Source organism: Micrasema longulum, unplaced genomic scaffold (genome assembly GCF_059751315.1).
Source record: "Micrasema longulum isolate JH-2025_06_02 unplaced genomic scaffold, ASM5975131v1 h1tg000242l, whole genome shotgun sequence".
Lineage (NCBI taxonomy): Eukaryota > Metazoa > Arthropoda > Insecta > Trichoptera > Brachycentridae > Micrasema > Micrasema longulum.
The window spans coordinates 268,336-292,590 of record NW_028277447.1 but is presented as its reverse complement, the minus strand read 5'-3'; the positions used below and the strand labels follow the sequence as shown (position 1 = coordinate 292,590).

Here is a 24,255-nt window from a genome sequence, read left to right as displayed (position 1 = left end):
CAAGATTTGGAATTTTGGGTTTATCTCACTGGCGGTATCGAGACGTTATAAATTAAAATCGATATTAATGTACGAAAATGCGTATATTTGTATGAAAATTTTAAATATCTTCGTCGGCAACCTGTAAATGAATATTTTTTTTAAAAAAGTGGATTATATTTGTTTAAAATAAAACACTTTGTAAATTTACTACACAAGAGTTTAATACGTTAAAACACGAATAGTTTCGGGTAATCAGTGTTACCCATCCTCAGGTGTAAATATAAATCCCGGGCCCAGGACGTCCGGGATTCGAACCCCGCTCTACCACAACGTGTTTTCCCATTTTCCAACGCGGTTATTTACGACTAAAAGAAAATGGCCTCAAACTGAAATATGGGTAAATCATAAGAACGCAAATATTTGTTTATAATTTTAAATATAAATCGACGTTTTAAGTATGTCCAAATCTAAAATAAGTTTTTATCTACAAAAATCAACGATAGAAGAATCAAATAATATAGCACCCACTTTAATCCCAATACATTTTTTCGAATATTCCTATCCTACTCTTTTACTTTATTTATTAAGACTAGATTCCTGGACGAACGTTTTTGACTCGATGACTATGTTAAGTAAATAACAGCATTTATCGATACTATCCCTGGGCGATTACCTTTCTTTTCCATCCTTCCCTTGACCCATCCTTATGGTACCTACCTAACATCAAGATAGAAGATATTCAAAATTAGAAGATTTGGATTTAGAACAAAAACAAAACAACATTTTTGACTTCACATAAAATCGCATAAAAAATGGTTGGATTCGTCGCGCGTCGTAGAAAACATCGTTACATTTTATAGTTCATTTTGTCATCCAGTGCCTGAAATTGAAGAACATTCAGATCATATTAAAGGTAGGTATCCATTTCATGTTCCTATCCTTTCTTCAAACATTTCCCTATCACAAAACTGAAAGAAATTAGTTTTTCATTTACAGTCCCCCTTTTTGTCAACAGGCTACTCTTTGGTAAAAAAAGGTGAAAAAGAAAATGGAGTTAAGAGTCCGCCTTGTTGTATAATAGTTGGTGCATTCGCCTATGATGATTGAGGTCCCGGATTCATTGCAATATTTCATTGTTTCTGTACTGATACTTGAAGCGTAAGACTGATCACTTTACTTTCATGTAACATGTGATCAATATACGCGGCATTTGAGGTAGAAATCCGGTGCGCTTTGCACCCAGGGGTGAGTATTACGTTTGCGCAAAGTTCTTAACGGGTTAATCGCTATGTATCGATTTCTTTCAATCACTCAATATATTTATTTAAACTAACCAAAATGTTATTAATTTTCACCGGTTTTTCCTCGGCCACATGGTTTTGTAATTTAACCCTCAACATACTAACCCTTCCCGTGATTGATATACGACAAGGGTCTGTTGACAGCTGTGGCTTAGTGGTGAAACCTGAATATCTAGGGAACTGCCCATCGAACCCTGCACTAACGTGATGGCTTTCCGTAATTCTTGATGAAGTAGATAAATATAGAATTTCTACGACTGTAACATATGCGTATGTGATTTTTTTTTGTTAACAAAACTAATTTACTTATCAGATAGCAAAATATTTAATTAAAGATATATTAACATATTACAACAGAGATGAAGAACATTTTAGAGATGGTAATGTAGAAGTCTATGCATCTACAGGGCTTATGACCTGTCGTTGCCTGGTTTAAGTGGCCACTTTACACACTGTGTAACATTCACCATTCTGCCCATATTTGAACATCTATATTCCTTCAATTTTTTCATCTGTTGATGTTTGTGAAGTTAAGGAGCTGAAGAAAAAAAAAAAACCGGCGTCGCCTAGTATGTAAGTGAAATAATTCAAAAGATGAATCTCATTCGCATAAATAAAGGTTTCAGCTCTTTAACTTCACAAACATCAACAGATGAAAGAATTGAAGGAATATCCTCCCAAGGGAGTTGAATCCAGTCCATGGCTACAAAAGTTTGGACAAACTCAAAATATTATTTAAAATATAATTTTTCGTATTCATTAAAACATAAAGTGATTAATTACATTTGTGCGGATGTTGGGCCACCGGGAGCTGACAGTAGCTTGTTACTTGACCCAATGTCTGCACAGTAGTTAGTATGTGAGCTGGACTAATAATATAATGTTGTTTTCTTTTTCTTCTTTTTTTTTTTTCTCTTACTATTATATATGTATATGTATCTGTGTGGATTTAAATACGTTATATTTTATATGTATTCTAAATATATTTTTAGACACTATAAGTATAATATATTAAATCATGTAAATGAATGCTCGACATGGGTTGTGCCCAGTGAGGTATTCATATTTTAAAAAAAAGTTTTATGTAAAGCGTGAAATAAAAAAAATAAAAAAATTATTTCATTGTTTTATCTGAAGCAAATCTACATCTCTAAGGCACCTGAAGTGAAAGATTAATCATCTTACCTTCATGTAACAAAAATAATAAATATACGCCTTCTGTTAATAAACTTAGCCCTATGCTTTATTAGGTGTAAAAAGGAAAGAGAATGATGATAAAAAATAATTTAATGATAGGTATGATTATACCAGTTTGACGATACCGCGAGAGCGATGAAACCGATTATTGGACAAAAAAACTTTACGTTAAATTTTACAACGTACCTACCTTTAAAATAAAATTGGATTTAAGTATTGTCAGTTCATAAAATGCGGTTTTAAAAAGCAGTTTGTTTCCTAAAACGTGGCTTTAAACTTTGTTTTTAAAAAAGTTTTCTAATCCTGTATGCATCCTACAGCGGAACTAAAAACATAACTTTGTCTATTTCATGACATTAAAAAACCTGCAAAAATATAGTAATTTGTATTTTTCGTTCCCACGTTATAAACACTAAATTTTTATGTGGCAGATACATTGCCATTTTGTTTTCATTTCAAAGGGAATTTATGAAATAATGGAAAACTCTAGTATGTTTGTACATTCTGCGACGATTACGATTTCAGTTCGGAGAAAAGCTTTTTGTATTTTACTGTACGTAAGTAAATTCTTATTTTTACTGGATTTGCGCAGTAGATTCTAACGGTATTTATAAAGTGATACTGTTAGTAAAATGTCGCGAGTGAATTATTATTTTCAAATTCAGAACACGTTCCCGTTTCGCGTAACAAAATGTCTATATCTTTAAAAAATGACTAGCAATTTTCCCATAAACTTTCTGTTGTATTTTCATAAAATATTATCGTTGCAAACCGAGGTACTAAGGTCGCACAGTGGAGGATGAAATTCCAATTTATAAGAAAGCGTAAGGCTTAAAGCTCCAAGCCCGGAGCCTTAAAATGGCGTGTCTTTATAGAGAATGGAAGAAAGCTGTACACGCTTAAAGCTAAAAATGTCTACATTCGTATTACTTTAATTTTGTTTTCTTGTAAAATCTGGGTTGATCAAACTTCCGGACAAACTCCTCTCGCAAGATCATAAAAAAATCGTATATTTATTATAGTCCCTATGAGTTGAGTTTACTAATAATATTCAGCAAAATAGAGTTCTTTTAAAGGTTCTTTGTTTCATCGTCATCGTATTATTTGTCCAAAATTTGATTTTAAACTTTCTTAACAATTTTTTTTTTAATTTATCCTGTAATAATATTACAGTATATTTCGATTTCCTACTGACCTGAGATGTGAAATTTAGTTTTTCTGAAAACTAACAGCTTATAAGGGCTTTCTTGATTATGATTTTTACGAAACCATCCAAATTTATCACACTGTGCTGTGGTTTTTTTTCCTGTCGTACGTATTTAGGTACATATATTAATTGCATGTTGTCGGTAAATTTTCTATATTAATTTTTAAATTGTCTAGCATTTCCATCATCGTTTCATTCTTTGTTGAACGTGTAGATAAAGGTTATTTAAAAAAAAAAGAATTACCCGCTAAGCCTTTATTTTAGAGACTTGTCAGCAGATGTGAAAGAGGGGATATGGAAGGAAACTATGAAAAATACACCGCAACACCCAGATCAATTAAGAAAAAAAATCTTGGATTTTTTCTTGCAACTGGCGGCAATCGAACCCGCACCATGGTGCCGGTCAAGTTTAGTTTGGTTTATATGTATAATCTCACACCAAGCACAAGAGCTCGTCTTTTTTCAGTACAGTGCCACGTAGTGGTGTTTATTTAATGAAATTTGACTAAATATATTTTTAGTAAGGATTCCTATCCACTATCCTAATTATCAGAAGATTTCTATCTGTCACAATCACAGTAAATAATTGAATGTAATTCTTATAAAAATAGTCAAAAGAATTATATTTTGTGGGTATTATAATCTAGATTATAGATTTCTTATAGTCCATGCGCTCTGTAGCTGCAAGACGTGCTGGGATATTTATTTATTGTTCAGCGCCCTTGAGGGGATTTTCCCAAAAATGGCGCTACATAAATTATCCAAACATTGTTATTATTATTATTATTAAAACACATGTGAGTGTTGGTATGTTTGTTTTTCCGACACAGTAACTCCCCTGAAACGGTGAGTCGTAGTGACGTGAATTATCAAAATTGACCTCATGGGGAGTATGAGAAAATTAAAATAATACAACAGTAGATTTTTTTGTAACCAATGAAAATTTTATTTTATTTTATTTATTTTTATATACGCTCAATGGGCATTTTTAAGGACATATTTATGCATAGAAAATTATTATAAAGGAAAGTAGAAAGACATAATGGTATATAGTAGACTTGGTGGGAGTGGAAGAGGGAAAGAGGTGTTTATAATTGAATTTGATTCAGTGATATATTTGCAATGTTATTATTAGAACACACATAACAAATGTATGATATGTGTGCCCTACTTTAAGATTTAAATAAAAAAATAAAAAAATAGTTTGAAAGAAGACAACTTGTTATCAAAGAAATCACGACTGGTATGTTTGTTGGCAGACCTAAGAATTCTGGGCATAGGGGAATAAAAACCATAGTTAGTTCTATGGTTATCGGTATGAATGAGTAAGTTTTTTCTGAGGTTTCTAGTTGGGATATTTTATTTTATTGATCTCAGTAGTTCAGGCGCAGCAAAGAGTGAGTTGAGAATTTTAAATAGGACTAGAATGTCAGATTTATTTCGACGGTCTTGAAGAGAAGATATATTTAAGCTAGTTTCTAACTTATTATACGTATATTGGTATCTGGATAAGCCCAACCTCCAGCCTATCTTCCCTTAACTTATTCAATATTTTTGATGTGAAAATTATAATATGGAGACCAGATAACAGAGAAATACTCTAGGTGCGGGCAAACTAGGCAACAGAAGATAGTTTTAAGGGCATTGATATTTTTGAAGTCAGTTATGCTCGTTTAACTCGATCCCGAAAAAAGCCGGATAAATTCTGTTCCTATTTATAATTTGAAGGTATGATTGATCTATATGCAAAGATATAGTGATATAGCGTTCTATCCTCTCTATCCACCCTTACGGGAAAACGGCGTGACGATTTGTTTGTTGCAGGTATGATTAAACATTAAAATGTTCTTTATAGTTGGGAGCACGTGAACGTTAACCAAGTCACCTCTTTTAGAATTATGGAAGGTAGTTCCGAGTAAGCAATCATCTTGTAGTAAGTTTAGAACTATTTACATAATACACGTATGGAAATTCAGAGTAAACTTTAGCAGTTGACATGAATACACCTATTGAATACAGAGTTTGCTCCCGAAACTAGGACGCTTATACAATATGCAGATCGGTAGCGAACTCTGGAAACATTTCGGTAAAACGAACAATGAGTCTAGCACCTCTCGTTTATTTATTTTTGGCCATTTATTATTGTTTAATTTATGTTGTGATACGTTCATTTTAACTATTTAATTTATGTTGTGATACGTTCACTTTAACTATTTAATTTATGTTGTGATACGTTCACTTTAACTATTTAATTTATGTTGTGATACGTTCACTTTAACTATTTAATTTTTACACTCGTTTAAGTAGTTGTAGCCATATTTAATTGTTTCTTAATTACAAAGAGAAAGATCGCCTCCTACACACATCAGTGGTAGATTATTCTGCATTTATTTCAAAGTGTTTATTTGATACGTTTATGTGCGTAAAATATAAAAATATTTTTCAAGGCATGATTGTATAACATGAAAAAAAGTAACATTGGAATTTGAATTTGAAATAGGTACATATCGTAAAATAAACATATCCAGTAATTAGAGTAAATGTAACAATGTTTGACTATGTCCAAATGCTTGCAGACTGGCTGGATTTCCTCCCTGCGGAGTTGTTCATATTTAAATTTATTTCAACAGAGAGGGAAAACATTGTTGAGAAGGGAATATGGAAGTCTAGGCATTTACAGGGCTTATGACCTGTCATTGGCTGGTTTAAGTGGCCACTTCAATGTTACACACTTTGAATGTTACACAGTGTGTAAAGAGTGAAGACTACATCTGTTTTAGATGACACCCGCCGCAGAACAGCGTCTGTGTCTTCCTTGTTATGACTTATATCTTCGTGCTCTCTCTTATATAAGGTATCTGTATGAATGTGTTGCTGAATTAGCGGACATTCATTCTTCGCGCAGCAAGGATAAATATTTTTTGTATTAACATTTAGTAAGGATTACGAAAATACGAATATTTCATTTTAAAAAATAAGAAAGAAATATCAAATCTTGTGTCCTATGTCGACTAGTGTGACATCACAGCCACACAAGAGTTAATAAAAACACTATAATCTTGCATACTATCGATGTAAATCTGATTAGAATTTAAGAGTAACAAACTCAAAAATAATTTATCAAAATAAATCTGAATTACTCTGTATCACTCTGTCTAGAACTCTAGTCTATACTAGGTCAAAACGAAATGCCGATTATTCAACTCTTGTATAATGCCAGTATTCCTATATTGGTGCAAATAGACGCATTGTATCTGAATTATGATATTTACATAAATTATTAAATAATAAAGTGGACTCTTTTAACCTACTCTCCAAAATTAATATTAATGTCCCCCCCTTTCGCGTGACAAGAAATAAGTATTTATTCAATAAGTATCGTTCTTGCTCTAACTATAATGTTTTTTTTTCATCTATCGATATATTTTACATACCCCTTAATTCATTTAAAAATAAATTAAGACTTATTATTTCTGGCTGCGATACGATCCCACTTACTATTTAATGATGCACACTCCTGAACACTTTCTCCCACACTAATACACATAAACATACATCTACACTTACTCTCATACAAATACACATAAACACATCCTTTTGTTGTAACACAATTTAATAATATGTTTGATTTTTATTTAGAAACTTTGCTGGTCTGTCTTTAAACTGTATTTTTTTAAAAAGTTATTATATCATTGACGACTGTTTGTTTCTTTAAAATAAAAGAATAAATCTTGGCACCTTACCATAGCTCAAAACACCCAACTTCTGAGTTTTGAGAGTAAGTGTTTTGAGCGTAAGTGCTTGAGAAGAGTTTGATTAGGTATAAGGTGGTTCGATTTTATAACTTACATTGAAGTCCGAGAACGGACGCAGAAGCCTCCTATAACGAGCGTCTTGAGGATGCGGTCGTAGACCTGGCTTGGACACGTGCTGCGCATGCCTCAGGAGAACCTAAACCCAAGTTGCCTCTTCTTTAAACCTGCGGGCTCACGCCGTCCTGGAAGGCCGTCGATGACGATCTTTAGACTTTATTCGGCGGAATTAAGGGGCGTTGGATTGACGTGGGAGGAGGCGATAGTGCTGGCTGACGATAGGGTCTCTTGGAGGCAACTGGTGATGTCCACATGCTCCACTAAGGAGCGGATGTGGCAAAGAAGAAGAATAATCTGAAACACTGATTGAATGATAAAGCTTACATTAATATTCCTGTGTTATAAACAAATAAAAGAATACTCGGATGGTGGATCAAAAAAAAAAAATTGCGTTTGTCGTGTTGTAAACAACTCACTATTAGTAAATAGGAATCAATTTGGGATACAGCGGGGTTCGAACCAAGGATCTCCGATCGCGAGTCCACAACACTAGCTACGGGACCACAGCCCGATCCCTATGAATATTCTCATGAGTGCTGTACATAGAATTTTTTTTTTCATTATTTGAATTATCCTACAAATAATAAATATAAATATATACAGTCGGCTTAGTGGTGTAGTGGTCAGCGCGTTTGCCTATCATGCAACAGGTCTCGGGTTTGATTCCCCACATGGTAATCATGAAATATCTATTAAAAAAGGATGTTTTTACACTAGAGTATTTCTCTAGACTGGTACCTGAAGCGTAAGACTGATCATCTTACATTCATATAACAAAAAAAATATGATCAAGGTACTCTGCAATTGGTGAAATGTATTCGTATTTCTAAACTTCGTTTTTAATAAATTATCATAATTCCTTTTCCTCGCCTAATGGTGCTTAGGGAACTGCATTGGTACACCAACCGCATCGTATCTTGATCATTTTTGTTACATGTAGGTGATCAGTTTTACGCTTCAGATGCCAGTCCAGGGACCATGGAACATTTTATTTTAAAAACTATATTTCGACTAAATATTTCATATCAACCATGTCAGTAATCGAACCCGAGACCTCTTGTATGCTAGGCAAACGCGCTGACCGTTGGACCAGAAGGCGGATTTTAATGAATACCCCTATTAAATTATCTTGAATCTAAAATATAATCATTATTTAAGGATAACCATTTGCGTAAGTTTTTTTAAACAATATTATATTATGGTACCTTATATTTTTGATTTAATCCCAACTGACCTTAGATTTGATTATTACAATATAGAAAAAGTAACCATAAGGAACTGGCTACTCGATCAACACTTTTTTTATATTAATGGATGTACATAACGATGTTTTCTTCTACAATACTTAAGTACAGCACTTTCTCCGGATTACCTAGACACTACTGTAGATGTGTGCAATATGCGTTGCTGTTATATATATATTTTTTTTTAAATCGAAAATGAATAGAATATTTCAATTCTTACTTTTTTACATCGACTTTTATTGTGTAGGTATGAATATATTTTATTTTTAAGCAGGGTGAAATTTTTGTAGGTAATTTTTTCACAAATAAACTACAAAAAGTAGCTTAATGTTTTTTTTTGTATTTACTTATGTATATATTTTGTTTTGTATCTTAAAATTATGTTTATATTTAAGTATATATATTTCAATAAATAAAATAAATAATGAAAGGTATGTAACACTATCCAGCTACTTTTGCTTTAAAAAATAATTATTTTACATGCAGCAAACATGTTTTTTTGTACTTCAACATGACATCACCCATTAGGTAAAGTGTGTAAGATATGTACCCAGATATTTTAGGTCGAAAGACTGATCGTCAATGGAAATTATTAAGTTTCGTTTACTGTAAAACGTATTTGAGTTTTATCAAATATTGGCGATAGCTCATTTTTGACCAATTTTGATATTACTAAGCTCATATCGAGTTGTCGTTTTGCCAAAAAGCCATCTGAAATATCATTCTCCTCTCCAATAAATTTATCTATAAGTTTTCCAATTATTTGTAGCTTAAGTGTGAATTAGTTTCATGAAAATAAAATCTTTATGTCGAGGATTGTCGTCTTCGGGCATTAAAAATTGTGTTCTCCATTTCGAAATTATTTTTAAAGCTTGTTATTCCAAACTTTAATAAGAAAATTTATGTGAAATGGGAATTTTTATATTGCGACGCGAGTATTTCTATAATTCCACAAAATGATTAAATCGATCACTGGATATTATTTCTTCCAAATTTGTGGATTTACGTATCACTTCTCTTTTATTTCTAGTATAAAATTCAACATAAATTATCCTATTTGTAATCTTGGCAAAAACGTAGCGAAATTCACACATATCTGTATCTTAAAATTTGTTTTAAATTTCACGCCTTTTCGTATTGAAAGAAAGATGATATCTGGATAATTTCTTGGAAAAAACCTATTAGTAAACCATTGTCCATTTAATTTATTTTGTATACCATATCATTTTTTTTATTTATTTAATATATTACGTACAACTAATTTACATTTATTACAGGTTTTATTACACTATATATAAGTTTAGTGTTTTCTTATTTTAATGCTGTTCCTCTTCGAAAAAAGAGACAGACTTTTAACGCTGAGTTTATAGTACGTACAAGTATATGAGTATTTTATGTAATTAAAATACAATATATGCACAATTTTTAATTAATCTTCAAGTTGTTTTTTTTGCAAGGTGTTCCATTTATTTTATTTTCTTTGACACCTTCTGTTCGCGTTCAATCGGGGAGATAAAGCTGCCAAAGCTGCTTATGATATTAGCGCAGTGTACGGTTAATTAAAACCATAAAATATTTGTCTTTTCTTTTTCTTTAGGGAGGCCATTAACTTATTTTATGCCTATATTAACGTAATTTTCCTGGAATTATTTCAATTAAATCGCAAAGACGTGCTTGTGTAAATTTTTCGTTTATTTGATAAACTGAATAATCGATTTTTTTTCTGTAAATATTGTCTACGTTAGTAATTTGGAATAATGATTTTATTAAGAAATACAAAACTTTAAAAAATCATAGCGCTGATAATACGATACAAAAAAATATTTTTTAATTGACTTAGTTTAATAGTCTATAAAAAAAAGGTATTTATAAAACCACTGAAATTTCGCATTGTTTTTAAAGAAGGTTCTACACTGAAACATTTTATTATTTTTCGACTGGCATCTGAAGCGTAAGAATAAGCACCTAACCTTACTTAAATAAAAAAAATCTAGATGCGCTGCAATGTAATACCTGCATGGTGCCCTATGCACTACTGAGTGCGGATAAGGAAAATACCTACATTGAAATATCTGCAAACCTTTGATTTCCTCTAAGCTTGACAAGCTTTTTTGAATAACGTAATAAATATGTGATCGTGTTTTTCCAGGCAAGCGGCCCTGGCAGCCATGATGATGGAGCTGTCTCACTCCTTGACCTTGAACGAGGAAGCTCTTCAGCAGATCCCCGCAGCCAAGAGGCCCCTCTTCATATTCGAATGGCTCCGATTCTTAGACAAGGTGCTTGTCGCCGCACAGAAGGTAATTATGGACACTGTATTATATTCATTGCGAGGGTCGATTGGTATGTTCCACCCCTGACCTATTTCAAAGCGGATGAGAAAAGTGTTTGTTATTTATTTCTTAACATCGATGCTCCGACATTTCTGTAGCTTTCTGGTAGAACATTTATCCGACGCCTCTCAACCACGCGTAAATTGTTCAAGAGGAAAATATATTTTAAACAAGATTTTATGTCAACAATGTTTTGAGCATGTCCAAATGAATGCAGACCGGCTGGATCCTTTCCCTAGGTAGTTGATTATATAAAAAAATGTTGCGACAGAGAGGGAAAACACTTTTGAGAAGGGAATATGGGAGTCTAGGCATATACAGGGCTAATGACCTGTCATTGGCTGGTTCAAGTGGCTATTTTACACAATGTGTAACATTCATCATTCTGCTTATGTTAAAACATCCACATTTCCTCAACTCTATCATCTGTTGACTTTTGTGAAGTAAAAGGGCTGAAACCTTTATCATGTGGGTGAGATTCATACGTCTTGTATAATTTAAGAATTAACTCTGGAGTATTATTTTGGAATGCATATATTATATTATGTATGTATATGTTTTTTTTTCAAACCTGGAATATAACTATGGCCTTTTAACACCTTTTCAAGATCAAGTATAAAACAAAGTTAATGTAGCATTTTTTCCTTTTATTTTCTACGATCAAAACGATGTATTTCAATAAATTTAACAGCAAAAAATACAGGGGTTTTGTAGTATGTTTTTTTAACATTTTATCTCTGTGTACGTGTACGTACTTTTTAAAATGTAAAATTCACACATATTTTTTTGTGCAAGGTAGGCTTTCCTCTGGCCCATTGGCATGCTCCAGAGTGTCGGTTTTTTTCGTTTATATATCTCACATTAATAACAATTTTTAGTGTATTTTTTTATATTTTTTTAATTTTATTATAATAGTTTACCTAAAATCTACTTCATTTTTCCATCAGGTACCCGGTATATACATATTTAACGTTTATTTGTGTACTTATCTGCTATTCAACTCATATTTTTAATCATAAATATCGATGTTTATCACGACAAAAAGTTGCTAAATTTGACCTTTTTTTTAAAAAAAAGGTCCATATGTTTTTTTTTCTGAATAAGGTCTGAAAAATACGACAATTTTGATAAAGCCTACCTTCCACCTACAGCTAAGAGCATTGCATACGTAAAATCATCCATTTTTGCCGACAACAGGAAACGAAATTCTAAATACCTCAGTTATGAGATACATTGAAGTCGCGTTAATATTCCAAAATGGTCCTAAATCCCCTAAAAGAGCACGAAAAACTCTCAAAATACTTGCTGGGTTTGCCATTATTTTTTTAATGCGGCACGGCAATCATAAATGTATATGGGAGTTGATGTCGTTAAGTAATAATTTATACGCCGTTTATAACTGCTAAATACCTACACACATTATTTTAACCATGTTTGTAAAAATATTAGCTTAGTGTGATTATAATTTTTCACGCAAACTAGTAAAAACACAGTTTTAACCCCTATATATTTGCGCCCCTGTTCTAGTGTGATTTTCACGAAAATGGCGATGTCTAAAACCGACCCTAAATTAGAGTGATATTAATTACATGACCGAAAATAAAATGCACAAGCAATTATTTTGCAATTAGTAATTTGATCTTCATTCTGTTTTTTTTAATATTATTATTACATTGCCTTTAAATTTTTATATATACTATTGGTATAAACTATGATGTAAAATCTCTAAAGGGATAATATGAAGATAAAGTAACTTTCTTTTATTATTTTTTCTATGCAACTCCAGTCGTTGGCGAGTGGTTTTGGTAATTAAGTAACTCTAATGTTTCTCAATATTTCCATTAAATTATTATCATTTGTTTTTCGTTCCCTTTCATACATTTATTTCTTATGAGTTTTTACTACGTACTAATTACCTTATGCATCATTAAATCTTTTTTTACCTTATCATTTTTTTAATTTGCTGTTTTTTTTTGTTTTCAAACAATTTTTTTGCCTTGTCGGTTATTTTGTAGTAAAACTTAACTTTCAAACTTTCCTTTTAAACCTCTAAAAGTACCTAAGTTTTTTTCTTCTTCGTCGCTTTTATTTTTTTTAATTTATCTTTTTATTATAAATGTAGGTATTTATATTTTGTAAAGATATTTTTTTTATTGATACATTCTACTAATGTATACTTTTTATGTTTTTTATAAAATATTTTAATATGTTGTTTTCTGATTGAACCGGAAATAAGTAAGTTTTTTCTAATACTAAACTAGATGGTTAACATTTTGGTGTGTAATAAGTTTAGAGAAGTCATTAATTTAAGCATACTTGTATATTAATGTTTCGTAATTGTTCCCAAAATGTTCAGATCCTTCCGATCGGTTTTAAAAAAAGGTCTTTCAAATATTGCTAATTGATCAAAATAAAACCAAGTGTAAATCAAAATTTTAAACTAAATATGTCAACGTTTTACTATATTTTCAATATAATTTCCCATTTATTTATATATTACTAGCTTTTACCCGCGCCTTTGCTCACGCGGGGGAAATTGTTTAGGTAATTAATTCATTGTTTCGTTTATCAATAAGAGTTTTTGACTATCAATAATAATTTTCGCGATGAAATTATATATTTTATCGGGATTAAAGGAAGTAGTTTGGACTTCCAACTATAGCTATGTAAAAAAATCGATGATCCGTTAGTCTTTGGTGACGCAGCATATTTATTATGTTTACAAATCCAAAATCAATTAAAAAGAAAAACAAACCACCCTAACCATAGATAAATCAATTCAATTTTCAAAATTTAACAATAATTGGTATCGAGTTGATTCTTTTTTGCTCTTACCGCTTACTAATTTTCAAATAATATTGCTCATAGATGATATATATATATATATATTTTAATTGTGTTTTTTTTTAAATCGGGGTAAAAAATAAATCAGTGTCCCATTTTAATTCACTTTTCCGGCTATCAAAATGTAAAAAATTATGTCAATCGGTCGCTCCGTTGAGACGCGAAGGAAACCCAAAAAATGTAATTTTGCCATTTTTATTACAATATCTAGGAACAGCTAGCTAGCCCTTCCGTACTAGTCAACCTGGGGCGCTATTCTGAACCGCTCTCGCGGCACGAGAAAACAGTTTTTTTCGTGTAAATACATGAGATAATACGGCCGCGAAAGTGTTTAGAATACCAAGCCTAGTGTTGTAATTATGTACCAATTAGTATTTATACTAGGAGTGCGACGCATGTTGATAAATTAAGTTGTTCCAAAGTAGAGCCCTAACTGATATCTTAATGAGAAAGTTCAGTGTCTTTTTTTTATTTTTATTTGTTAATAAGACTATTCAACTAAGCCAAAAAAAAATATTTTTTTTACATATCGTATTATCAGCGCTATGATTTTTTAAAGTTTTGTATTTCTGAAATAACTCCGCGTGTGACGTCAGAGGTTGTTCACTGTTAGTTCTTCCCATTGGTCCATTTACGGTAAGCTAACCGGATATCCATCACAGCTGTCACATCATTGGTTGGTTCGTATGAACCAGTGACGTCAATCAAAGTAGTGCGTTTTTATTAAAATAGTTTTTATTACTTTTTTCGTACATTTTCAAGAAACTTTGCCGTACGATTTAATGCTCTAATTTTTACCGCGCGCATGAAAACATTTTTTGTATCCAATTTCCCGTAGGGCTGATGTTCCTCATTGGAATTCGAAATTTGGAATATGAAGGCATATGAGTTTTTGGCCTAATGTAATAGAAATCTTTTCACGGCGTAGATATATTTAAAAGCAAATATGTATGTAACAAGAATCGTACAATTCTCATAAAAATGTTCATCAAACGTGATTATACAGGGTGTTCATTAAACCCTGTCACATCCGAAGCCACGATGATCAGTATGGGCAAGAAGACATATTGGCACATTAAAATAAATTTTTAGAACGAATCAAATTTAAAAATATATATATTAAAAAAATCAAATGGTTGCTTACTTTTGCGGGGTAGAAGCGAAGAGGGGCGCGGCTGCGCTGTTGGTGGTGTATCAGACTCCCCCCTCTTCCCTCCCCGTTTCTTCCCTGCAGAAGTAAGCAACCATTTGTTTTTTCAAATATTTTTTTTTTTAAATTTTATTCGTTCTAAAAAAATATTTTAGTGTGCCAATATGTCTTCTTGCTCATACTGATCTTCGTGGTTTCGAATGTAACAGGGTTTAAAGAACACCCTGTATTTGGCATACATTTCACGTGGAAAGTCGTGAATAAGATGTTAAGTGCTACACAGCGTGTTTCGGCTTCTATATTCTTGTGTGCTCTTTCCTTTTAGTTTCCGAGTATTTCGCGGCTCAGTTTCTCGGGACTCGGATCAATCCCATTACGCCTGGCTGGCCATTATTTCGGCTGAAAGTTCCGTTTATTCATATCGCGAGTTACGCCTCTCTCAGCGCCGCGCCGCGCCGCGCCGCGCCGTGCAGCGCCGTGCACTTGGCTCTCTGCATTACATAACCCGCAATCATCAAACACTTTGGGGCATCGATTGCAAATGGACGGGAAAAGATTAATCTACGTTTATCGATATAATCAACCCGAAGTTTTCACACGAAAGTTGAGATATTTTAATAAATATCGTTCACACGGCAGTTTTTTCGGACAAAACCTACTGTAAGTAAACAACAACAAAGCAATACACCATTAGACCGTTTCTCCGTAGGGGTAGGCAGAGAGGATAGAATGCCATATCCTATCATATACATACATCGCTTCCTCTACGTTCACACATCTTCTCATGCACGCACGCCGATTATTCCTACTCTTGACATGTTCATCTTTAAGTATTTGTTTGGATTTGATCGCGCCATGTCTTTTTCGGTCTTCGTTGTTTTCTGCATCCATCAACATTCGCATCGAATATCTTTTTAGTCGTTCTTTCGCTGTCCATTCGCTCTACATGGCCCAAACCAACACAGCACCCCTTTCTTGATTTTGTCGATAATGCTTGTCTCTTCTGTATTTATTTAATAGGTATGTTGTTTTATATGTTTTCTTATTCTGAACAAAACTATTAAAATATCATGCTTTAAATGCATGTAGCCGCCATAAAAAAAAATCAGTAGATTTAAACAAATTAATCGGTAGATTAATTTTCAACCCAAGTTTCGCTGACGGGAAGGGGTATCCAGAGTAAATAACCCCTAAGAAGATTATTTTTACAGCTTTGCCAACCTCAAGATTTGTGGGGGAATGGCCAGATTTCCCAACCTCAAGATTTATTATTTCCGCAAAAGCATTTCAACAGTTTTCAACCTTTCTAGATTTGCTGTCCACCCATGAACCGTAAGCGGGGCGGCGGAGGGTAGCTGCTTTTTTGTCATAAAAACTGCTAATTGTTCAAAATTTCATAGATAAAACCCTTTTGGGATTGGAATTTTATTTTATACCGAAATGTTTGAAAATCGGTAGAATCTCTGTCAAAATCAATAGATTGGTCCCAAAATCGGTAGACCTACCGATTTTTCGGTAGCAACGTTGACTTCAGGTACTATGTGACTGATGAAACGGCACTGAATATGATTCGAGTAGAAAATTTGATTATATCGACAAACATTGGTTAATCTCTTGTCGTTCGTCTGTAATCCAAGGACAGATCTACATATGTTGGTACTCTGATTACATGTTACATTATGTATGTAGATGCTCGTGTTAAGTGCATTTACCACACGATCGGCTTAGATTCTCATTTAACGGCTCGATAAAGCTCGTCTGGGTAAATATTTTAGACGGTCCAGTAAACTATTTTTTTTGAAAGACGAATTATCGCCGCACATTTATTTATTTATTCATTCATCAACATTTCACTTCTTTAAATATTATTGAATTATTAAGGCTTTTTAGGCTATGCCCGTGTCAAGCCATAATAATTAACAATAAAAAATACATAGTAAAATTTATTTGATTAAATTATAATGACATGTGATGCAATAGAATAACAATCCAGAAAAACAAGGTATAAATAATAAATAATAAAATGCCAAAGAATAAAATGTTAAAACAATAATTAGATATAAATAATAAAATATAAATTATACATATATAGATTCATACATAATCATAGAAAAAAAAAATGTAAAACATAATTGAAATGGTAATTGAGATATGGTTTCTAGACACTCATTCTATACTATAGTAAGAAATAGGAGTAATAAACAATATGCCAAATAAGAGTAAGTACCAAATTAAATTATACAAAAATACATAATGAAAAAACATAAAAATATCTAATAAAAATGATAATTTTTGCTAATTGCTAATCTCGAACTTTAAAAAAATTTACAACCTCGTCCCTATCAATGTGCAGCAACCAATTGCAAACATTTTTCTTACATTATTATTTCTAATTTTTTGTAAACTCTTTTTCTAGGAGGTTATGGATTTAATTAAAATAAAACGGCGTCACGCGGACAGTATTAACAATTTATTATATAAATTAAAAGGTTTTAAAAATGATTTCACAAATAGTCGAATCGCGTTCTTAACTCTAACCTCTCGCCTTTGTGATCGCCAGAGAGGTCCAGATTAAGCGCTTGGTCGGCTCTTAATGTTTACTATCCTAATCTAATCCTACAAACGTCAGGACTCTGGACGTATCCAACCGCGTAACATTAGATCGCAGGTTCCCAACGCGCCCCGGTTAGAGCTTGGAAGTTTTGGGAGGACATTGCTTCCGAGGCACAATGGGACATTTGACACTTCCCCATTCTAAACACGAGCATCTCGCTCCATTAGAGAGATAACGACGTTGCGTCATATGAATATATTATTCATTTATTTATAAAAATATTGCGTGTTCGTACGTATAACACAAGAGTATTTTAACATTAATCTTGAATGTCCTCCGGTTAGGTTAGTCTCCATAACATTTATTTGTTCATACAAAGATACACTTTAACAAAAAAATAATAACAATAATAGAATCCCTAACTCTACGAGGCCAAGAGCACATTCTACATCAACGACAGTTCTACATAAATATTGAAAGAACATTACTAATAAAACTAAAACTATTTAATTGTGAATAAATACGTCGGGTTGTGGTCCCGTGGCTAGTGTCTCGGACTCACGGATCAAAGGTCCGTGGTTCGAATCTCAATCTACCCCAACTTGATCCCCATTTTCTAATAGTGAATTATTTACAACTCGTTGAAAATGGTCCTCAAAATTAAATGTTTGCGTAATTCTGTACTTGAAAATACATTATTTTATGTTTTGGAAATCAACCATATACAAGTACCTATGTACCTACTTAAATTCAATATTTGAATATTAATAATTTTTAGTTTTTGAATTCAATCATAAACAGTATTTAGGTACCTATCAATGAAGTCTTTTTCCAAGCTAATAGCAGGCACGTTCGTTCGGACAAGACAACGTCTATCGGGTCCGCTAGTTCATTATATAATAATGCATAAGAATACGAATAATCGTGCATTTAATTTAATCTAATTATGTGTGTTGCAGTAAACATTAATTACACATACGTGTATAAAACGTCGGCCTCGTGGCATAGTGGTCAGCGCGTTTGCCTTCCATGAAGAGACCTCGGGTTGATGTGGAATATTGCTTTGAAATGGTGTTTTAACCTTAGAATATTTCATAATCCCTGAACGGGCATATGAAGCGTAAGACTGATCATCTTTACTTCATGTAACAAAAATGATTAAGGTACGCTGCGATCGGTGTACCAATGCTGTGCCCTATGCTACATTAGGTGTGGAAAGGGAATTAAGAAGAAGAAATGCTAAACACATAGCAAATATTTGTATATAAATATTGGGTCTGGTGGAGTTCAAAACTAACCTGATACGTCAGCGGATAAACAGAGCACAACTCAGAGTCAAAGGGTAATCGTCTGCAGGCCTTTAATTAATCTAATCAATTTTCCACCTCAAACTGATTGATGAAATCCTACGAAATGCTTCAGACACTGGCTTATCTGATATCGGTTATGTGAAGCCTGTAAGCCATTAGCGGATCCCATACGCTTTATTGGCGAGCAAAAATAAAAATAAAAATAAGTTGCTTTATGAAAGCTACCCATCGCCTTTTGAGAAAAGCTCGTAAAACATACCGAAAAGTTTAATTAATATGTTCTAACAATCATCAAATTCAATATTTATCACAAAAAGCCAATATATATTACGCTTTGTAAGTTTTTTGCAAATCATGCATTGTTATAATATTATGGTAATCCTAACAAATTTAACGCGCGTACAGAGAACGGGTTTAAATAAAAAAAGTAAAAACCTTTTTTCTTTTTTTTTTTTAATAAATGGAAATATTTGCTTCTTATTATTTACCCAAATATTTAGATTTTTGGGGCCATTTTCAACGAACTGTAAATAACTCACTATTAGAAAATGGGAATCAAGTTGGGGTAGAGTGGGGTTCGAACCTCGGACCTCTGATCCGTGAGTCCGCAGCACTAGTTACGCGACCACAACCCGATTCAAGTTTGTTATATTTATTTTTTATTTGTTTATTTTTCCAAAGTACAGTGCGTTCAAAAATTTCTACAATATAATATTTTTTAACCAAGAAAATACACATTACAAAAAATACGTCTTAAAAACTGCAATTTAGAAAAAATGCCCACAGAGACTTCAACGTTTGAACGTAGGGCATTCCCTTTTTAAATATTTTTATTACTCTGTAGTTATAGAAAATAAATATAGTATGAAACTACAAGCCTATAAGGAAACTAATTTATCCATAAGTTTTTGTCGTTCATTAGCAAAAGGAAAAATTACCCAAAGTTTTTTTTACAGAAAAAAGAAAAACAACAAAAAACAAGAAAATCAAGAAAAGCAGAATAGACGAACTCATACTCATGACTCAAAAAATATAAAGTGAGAAATTAGAGTATGCTGTTATAACATATTCACGACTACAAAAGCGAGATTTATTTGCAGTACAATAATTATTAAAAACAGGTGTCTATCTGTGTTTTCCATGCTGATCCAAGATCTCAAACCTACTTTGAACATAACCAAAGATTTAATGTTTTGCAATTCATTAGGTAGGAGATTGAAGGATCTTAGACCAACATGGAATGAGTGCCTCTGTGCGTACTTAGTTATGCTTCCTGGAATTGACAGAACACTATCGGATCTGTTGCTAATACGATTTCAATTATTGCTAAACAATTCCCTATTTCTGTGTACATATTTCAGGCAATTAAATAAATATGACTTTCTAAAACTTTCTTTTGTACCACGACCCGAGAATTTAGCATGTGCTAAATCGCCCTACGGTCCACTTTTTTCCATTCTTCAATTTGTACTAAACTGCGACGCTATAAAATACGCAATAGTTTGTAGATTCATACAGTAAAAATATAACGAAAAAATTGGCCGTTTAGACGATTTCACATTTATTTTTTTGATATTTGTAATCTTTTAATAACTGAAGATATTTTTTTTGATATTCACAAGTACAAAATGAGAAGTGGAGACGATTTCAGGCTAAGGCGAGAGTGGCTGAAATTTAAAACATTCAGTTTTATAATGGCTTAAAAATGTCAAATGACTTACCAGAAAGTCTTAAGGAATCTGGTAGTGTCTCCGCATTTAGAAAATAATGCTTAAATTGGATTGAAAAAAAAAATTATAGTATGTGAACATGTAATATTATATTATTATGCATATTAACTCGGTGGAAAGATGGCTAAGAATAATATGTCACTTTTTATAAATTTTGAAGGTGAGTAATGTGAAAGCCTAATTCTAGTGTCAGTAGATGCATTGAACATTTGCTTCTCCAAGAAGTGTTTTCACCAAGTGTTCACACAAAATGCCAAACAATTTAAATTTTTTCCAGAATTCCCTGACATATCATATTTTTCCATCTTAAACAAAGACGCCTAAACAAGATATGTTTGACGTAATATCATATTTAGCCATCTAGAACATTGACGGCAAAACAAGGTACGTTTGACATACCATATTTAGCCATCTTTCAACAGACATGACACATCCTGTTGCAACACTAAACGACACGTTTGTCAGGTGTAAAACTTATTAATATCATATATTGCCATATTGAGACAGTTGACAATTTTCCATAAGTCTTACATATCCTCTACTCAAGTCCACTAGTTTGAGAATTCCACTGTCTACGTTTTCCACAGAGGGTGGAATACAAACTCTGTTGGCTTATGTATAAATCACTGCAAAACTCTGCTCCGGAATATCTAAGGGAACTATGTATTCCAGATGAACTAGCTGACAGGCGTCTTACGCTTAGATCAGATACGTCTACGGCGAGAGAAAGGGTTATTATACCTCTACGCAAACAGTGCACTTAATTCATTGAACGCCCTTTTGCGGTCGCAGGCCCTACGGCATAGAATGCTCTCCCAGCAGAAGTGCGAAGCTGTCAGAATGAAGTGATATTTCGGAAAAAACTTAAAACCCACTCGTTCTCTAAATCATTTGAAGAAATCCGTATCCTTCTTCTTGCGGTGCCTTGTCAGGTCCCCCCGACGTTGGCGATCACTACAGCGAATGCATCTCGGTCCTGCGCTACTCTTATATTCCGCAGCCAGGACAACTGCTCATTGGATGTACTCGCCATAGTGATTCCTGGGAAAAGATGACCAGAGTGGTTTCCCGTTGCCTTCTCTGGTGAATTTTCTGTCGGGGTTACCTTCCCTTAGCTGGTTGGTTCTGGTTTGGAGGCGCCAGAAACTCACATTTCATCCTCTCGTAATCTGCTGTGATCACACCGCTATAAGTGTGATCCCATTGCCCAGGGTTCGCGGCGTGGACGCTAACGAGTTGGACTAGTCAGTAGTGTTGCCGGTGGAATTCAACTGGGCGTTCGCAGTACTTTATAGAATCACACCCTCCAGCAAGATGTGACTCATACCGACCCTACTAACAGTTTGAACTCCTTTTAATAACAAAATAAATAGTTTTAATTCAATTAAAAATTTAAAAGCATAAATTACATTTATTTATCTATAGAATCACTTTGTAAAGCGTCCTTGAGGTATTATATTACGAAAATAGCGCTATATAAGTTATCCATAATATTAATAATAATATCAAGTTTTGACAACTTTTTATTGGATAAAAATATACAAACATAAAAGATGGCAAAATATGTTTGGTGACATATCTCAATTTGTCATCTTTGAAAATAGAAAAATAGACATAGTATTAAAAGACGTGGCTCATATTCTCTAACCATTTTTGCAAGATTATAGATCTCATCGAGACGAACCCGGTGGTATTATAATATATAACTTAATATGCCTAAAAAGGTGATGTATCATAGCAGCTATCTTTCTACTGCACTATATTTTTGAGTTTAATAATTGTTTGTTTACACAAATGCACAAATGTTGAAATCCGTACATTATGCAAGGCTGAGATAAGCATTATCGACAAAACCATGAAAGGAGCTCAGCGCCGGTTTGGACATGTAGAGCGAATGGACAGCGAAAGAACGGCTGAGAATATTTACAATGCGAATGTTGATAGATACAGAAATACTGTCAGACCGAGAAAGACATGGCATGACATAATCCAACAAATACATGAAGATGGATATGTTAAAAGTCGGAATAATCAGCGCGTGTGCATAAGAAGATGTATGAATGTAGAGAAAGCAAGATCTGTTTACAAAGATAGAGTGATATGGCGTTCTATCCTCTCTGCCTACCCTTACGGGGAAACAGCGTGATGGTTTGTTTTTGTTGTTGTTGTTATAATATGATTTTTATGACTAAATAAATAACTTTACCTCAGATTTAGACGGATGCAAATCCAAATGTCAAATGCTTAACAAGAGCCCAAAGAATCTACTCTCTCCAAGTGAAAAGTGAAACTGAGATAATAGCCATTTTGTGAAAAGAGTGAATTATAAAATCTTTACAATAGTTTGAATGTTTTTGACTTTAACAAACGATAAACAATGAATGCATACGTTTTTTTAAGTATTACAAACAATAATCTTATTGTGTATTTCACCAGTTTAAAATGTTTTTTAAGTACAATACGATTTTTCTTGTTTTGTGGGTGTTTCCTGCGAATTGAGAAATGTCGTTTTTTTGATCGACACCTTTTTCCGGAGGTGATTAATACAATTTTTTATATGAAAGCGGTCTGGCTGTTTTTAGCAGAACATAGAATCGAACTTACTGCACCCAATAACATCAATATATCATTTTTCCGAAATTTTGGACTGGCCGCTTTCTGCATAACTACGTTCAGATGTACCTCCTGAATAATATGTTTTTGTATAAATATATAAGATGGGTAGGTACGTTATTATTTCAAGTAGAGCATTTTTTTTATCACTCTTTGAGAATATGGGTTCTGAATTAAAGCGCGTTGGGAAACAGTGCTTTACGTATTTTTTCATCTCACGTGTTATTGTCAGTCTTGGGTACGAGCACAATTTCTCCCTAATTGCTGTTTCTGGCCTAACGCGGTTGTGATGGGCCTCTATGACTCGCTAAATTAAATAACACTCGCTGTTCAGTTTCAGGTACCTTTTCCCCTAGTTATAGTCTTCCCGACGGAGAAACAATTCTCAGATCGAATTAAAGAAAAGTAAAGCAATTCTGTTTTTCTCCCGCGGAACTTGGCCAGCTCTAATAAATCTTTCAAGCGCGCGTGCTCCATACTACACACTCCGCCCTATAGCGAGAAGCGTTTCTATTTTCGTAAGTTCCTTCCCTAAAGTACAATTCTACGTAAAAAGTTGTTTTATAGCTGATTTTCATATGTTCGGAGTGTGTTATTTCAAATAACACATATTTCATTTCAAAAGTTATCTTTAACTATATTAAAAAAATATAAATATAACCAACCGAAGTATCAAATGAAGTGTCAAAAAAAATTAAAACGCTCTCGTATTAATTAATTAAAAGTTGAAGATAATCACACGTGTCGTTGTTTTATGATCATGACGATATATACGGTACTTTTTTACTTCATACGCCGTGACATGCAACACGTTGGTAAACTTTCAAATGTATTGGTGATTTATCTCTGATTTCTGATAAAATGCTTTTTCTGTGCCCAATAAGTATTTATTATTCATTAAAAAAATCTTTTTACCAA

General features: G+C 33.0%; 1 protein-coding gene across 3 annotated transcripts in view; it reads left to right on the top strand.

Moving 5' to 3' along the window:
• Window positions 1-24,255, top strand: part of LOC148283400 (HEAT repeat-containing protein 5B) — a 155,265-nt gene that overhangs the window by 39,827 nt on the left and 91,183 nt on the right. For all 3 annotated transcript variants that reach the window (XM_088223561.1, XM_088223562.1, XM_088223560.1), the window contains exon 2: window positions 10,953-11,103. In XM_088223561.1, the coding sequence (XP_088079687.1) occupies window positions 10,972-11,103 (132 nt within the window). In that variant the 5' untranslated portion in view covers window positions 10,953-10,971. The remainder of the gene's footprint in view (window positions 1-10,952; window positions 11,104-24,255) is intronic.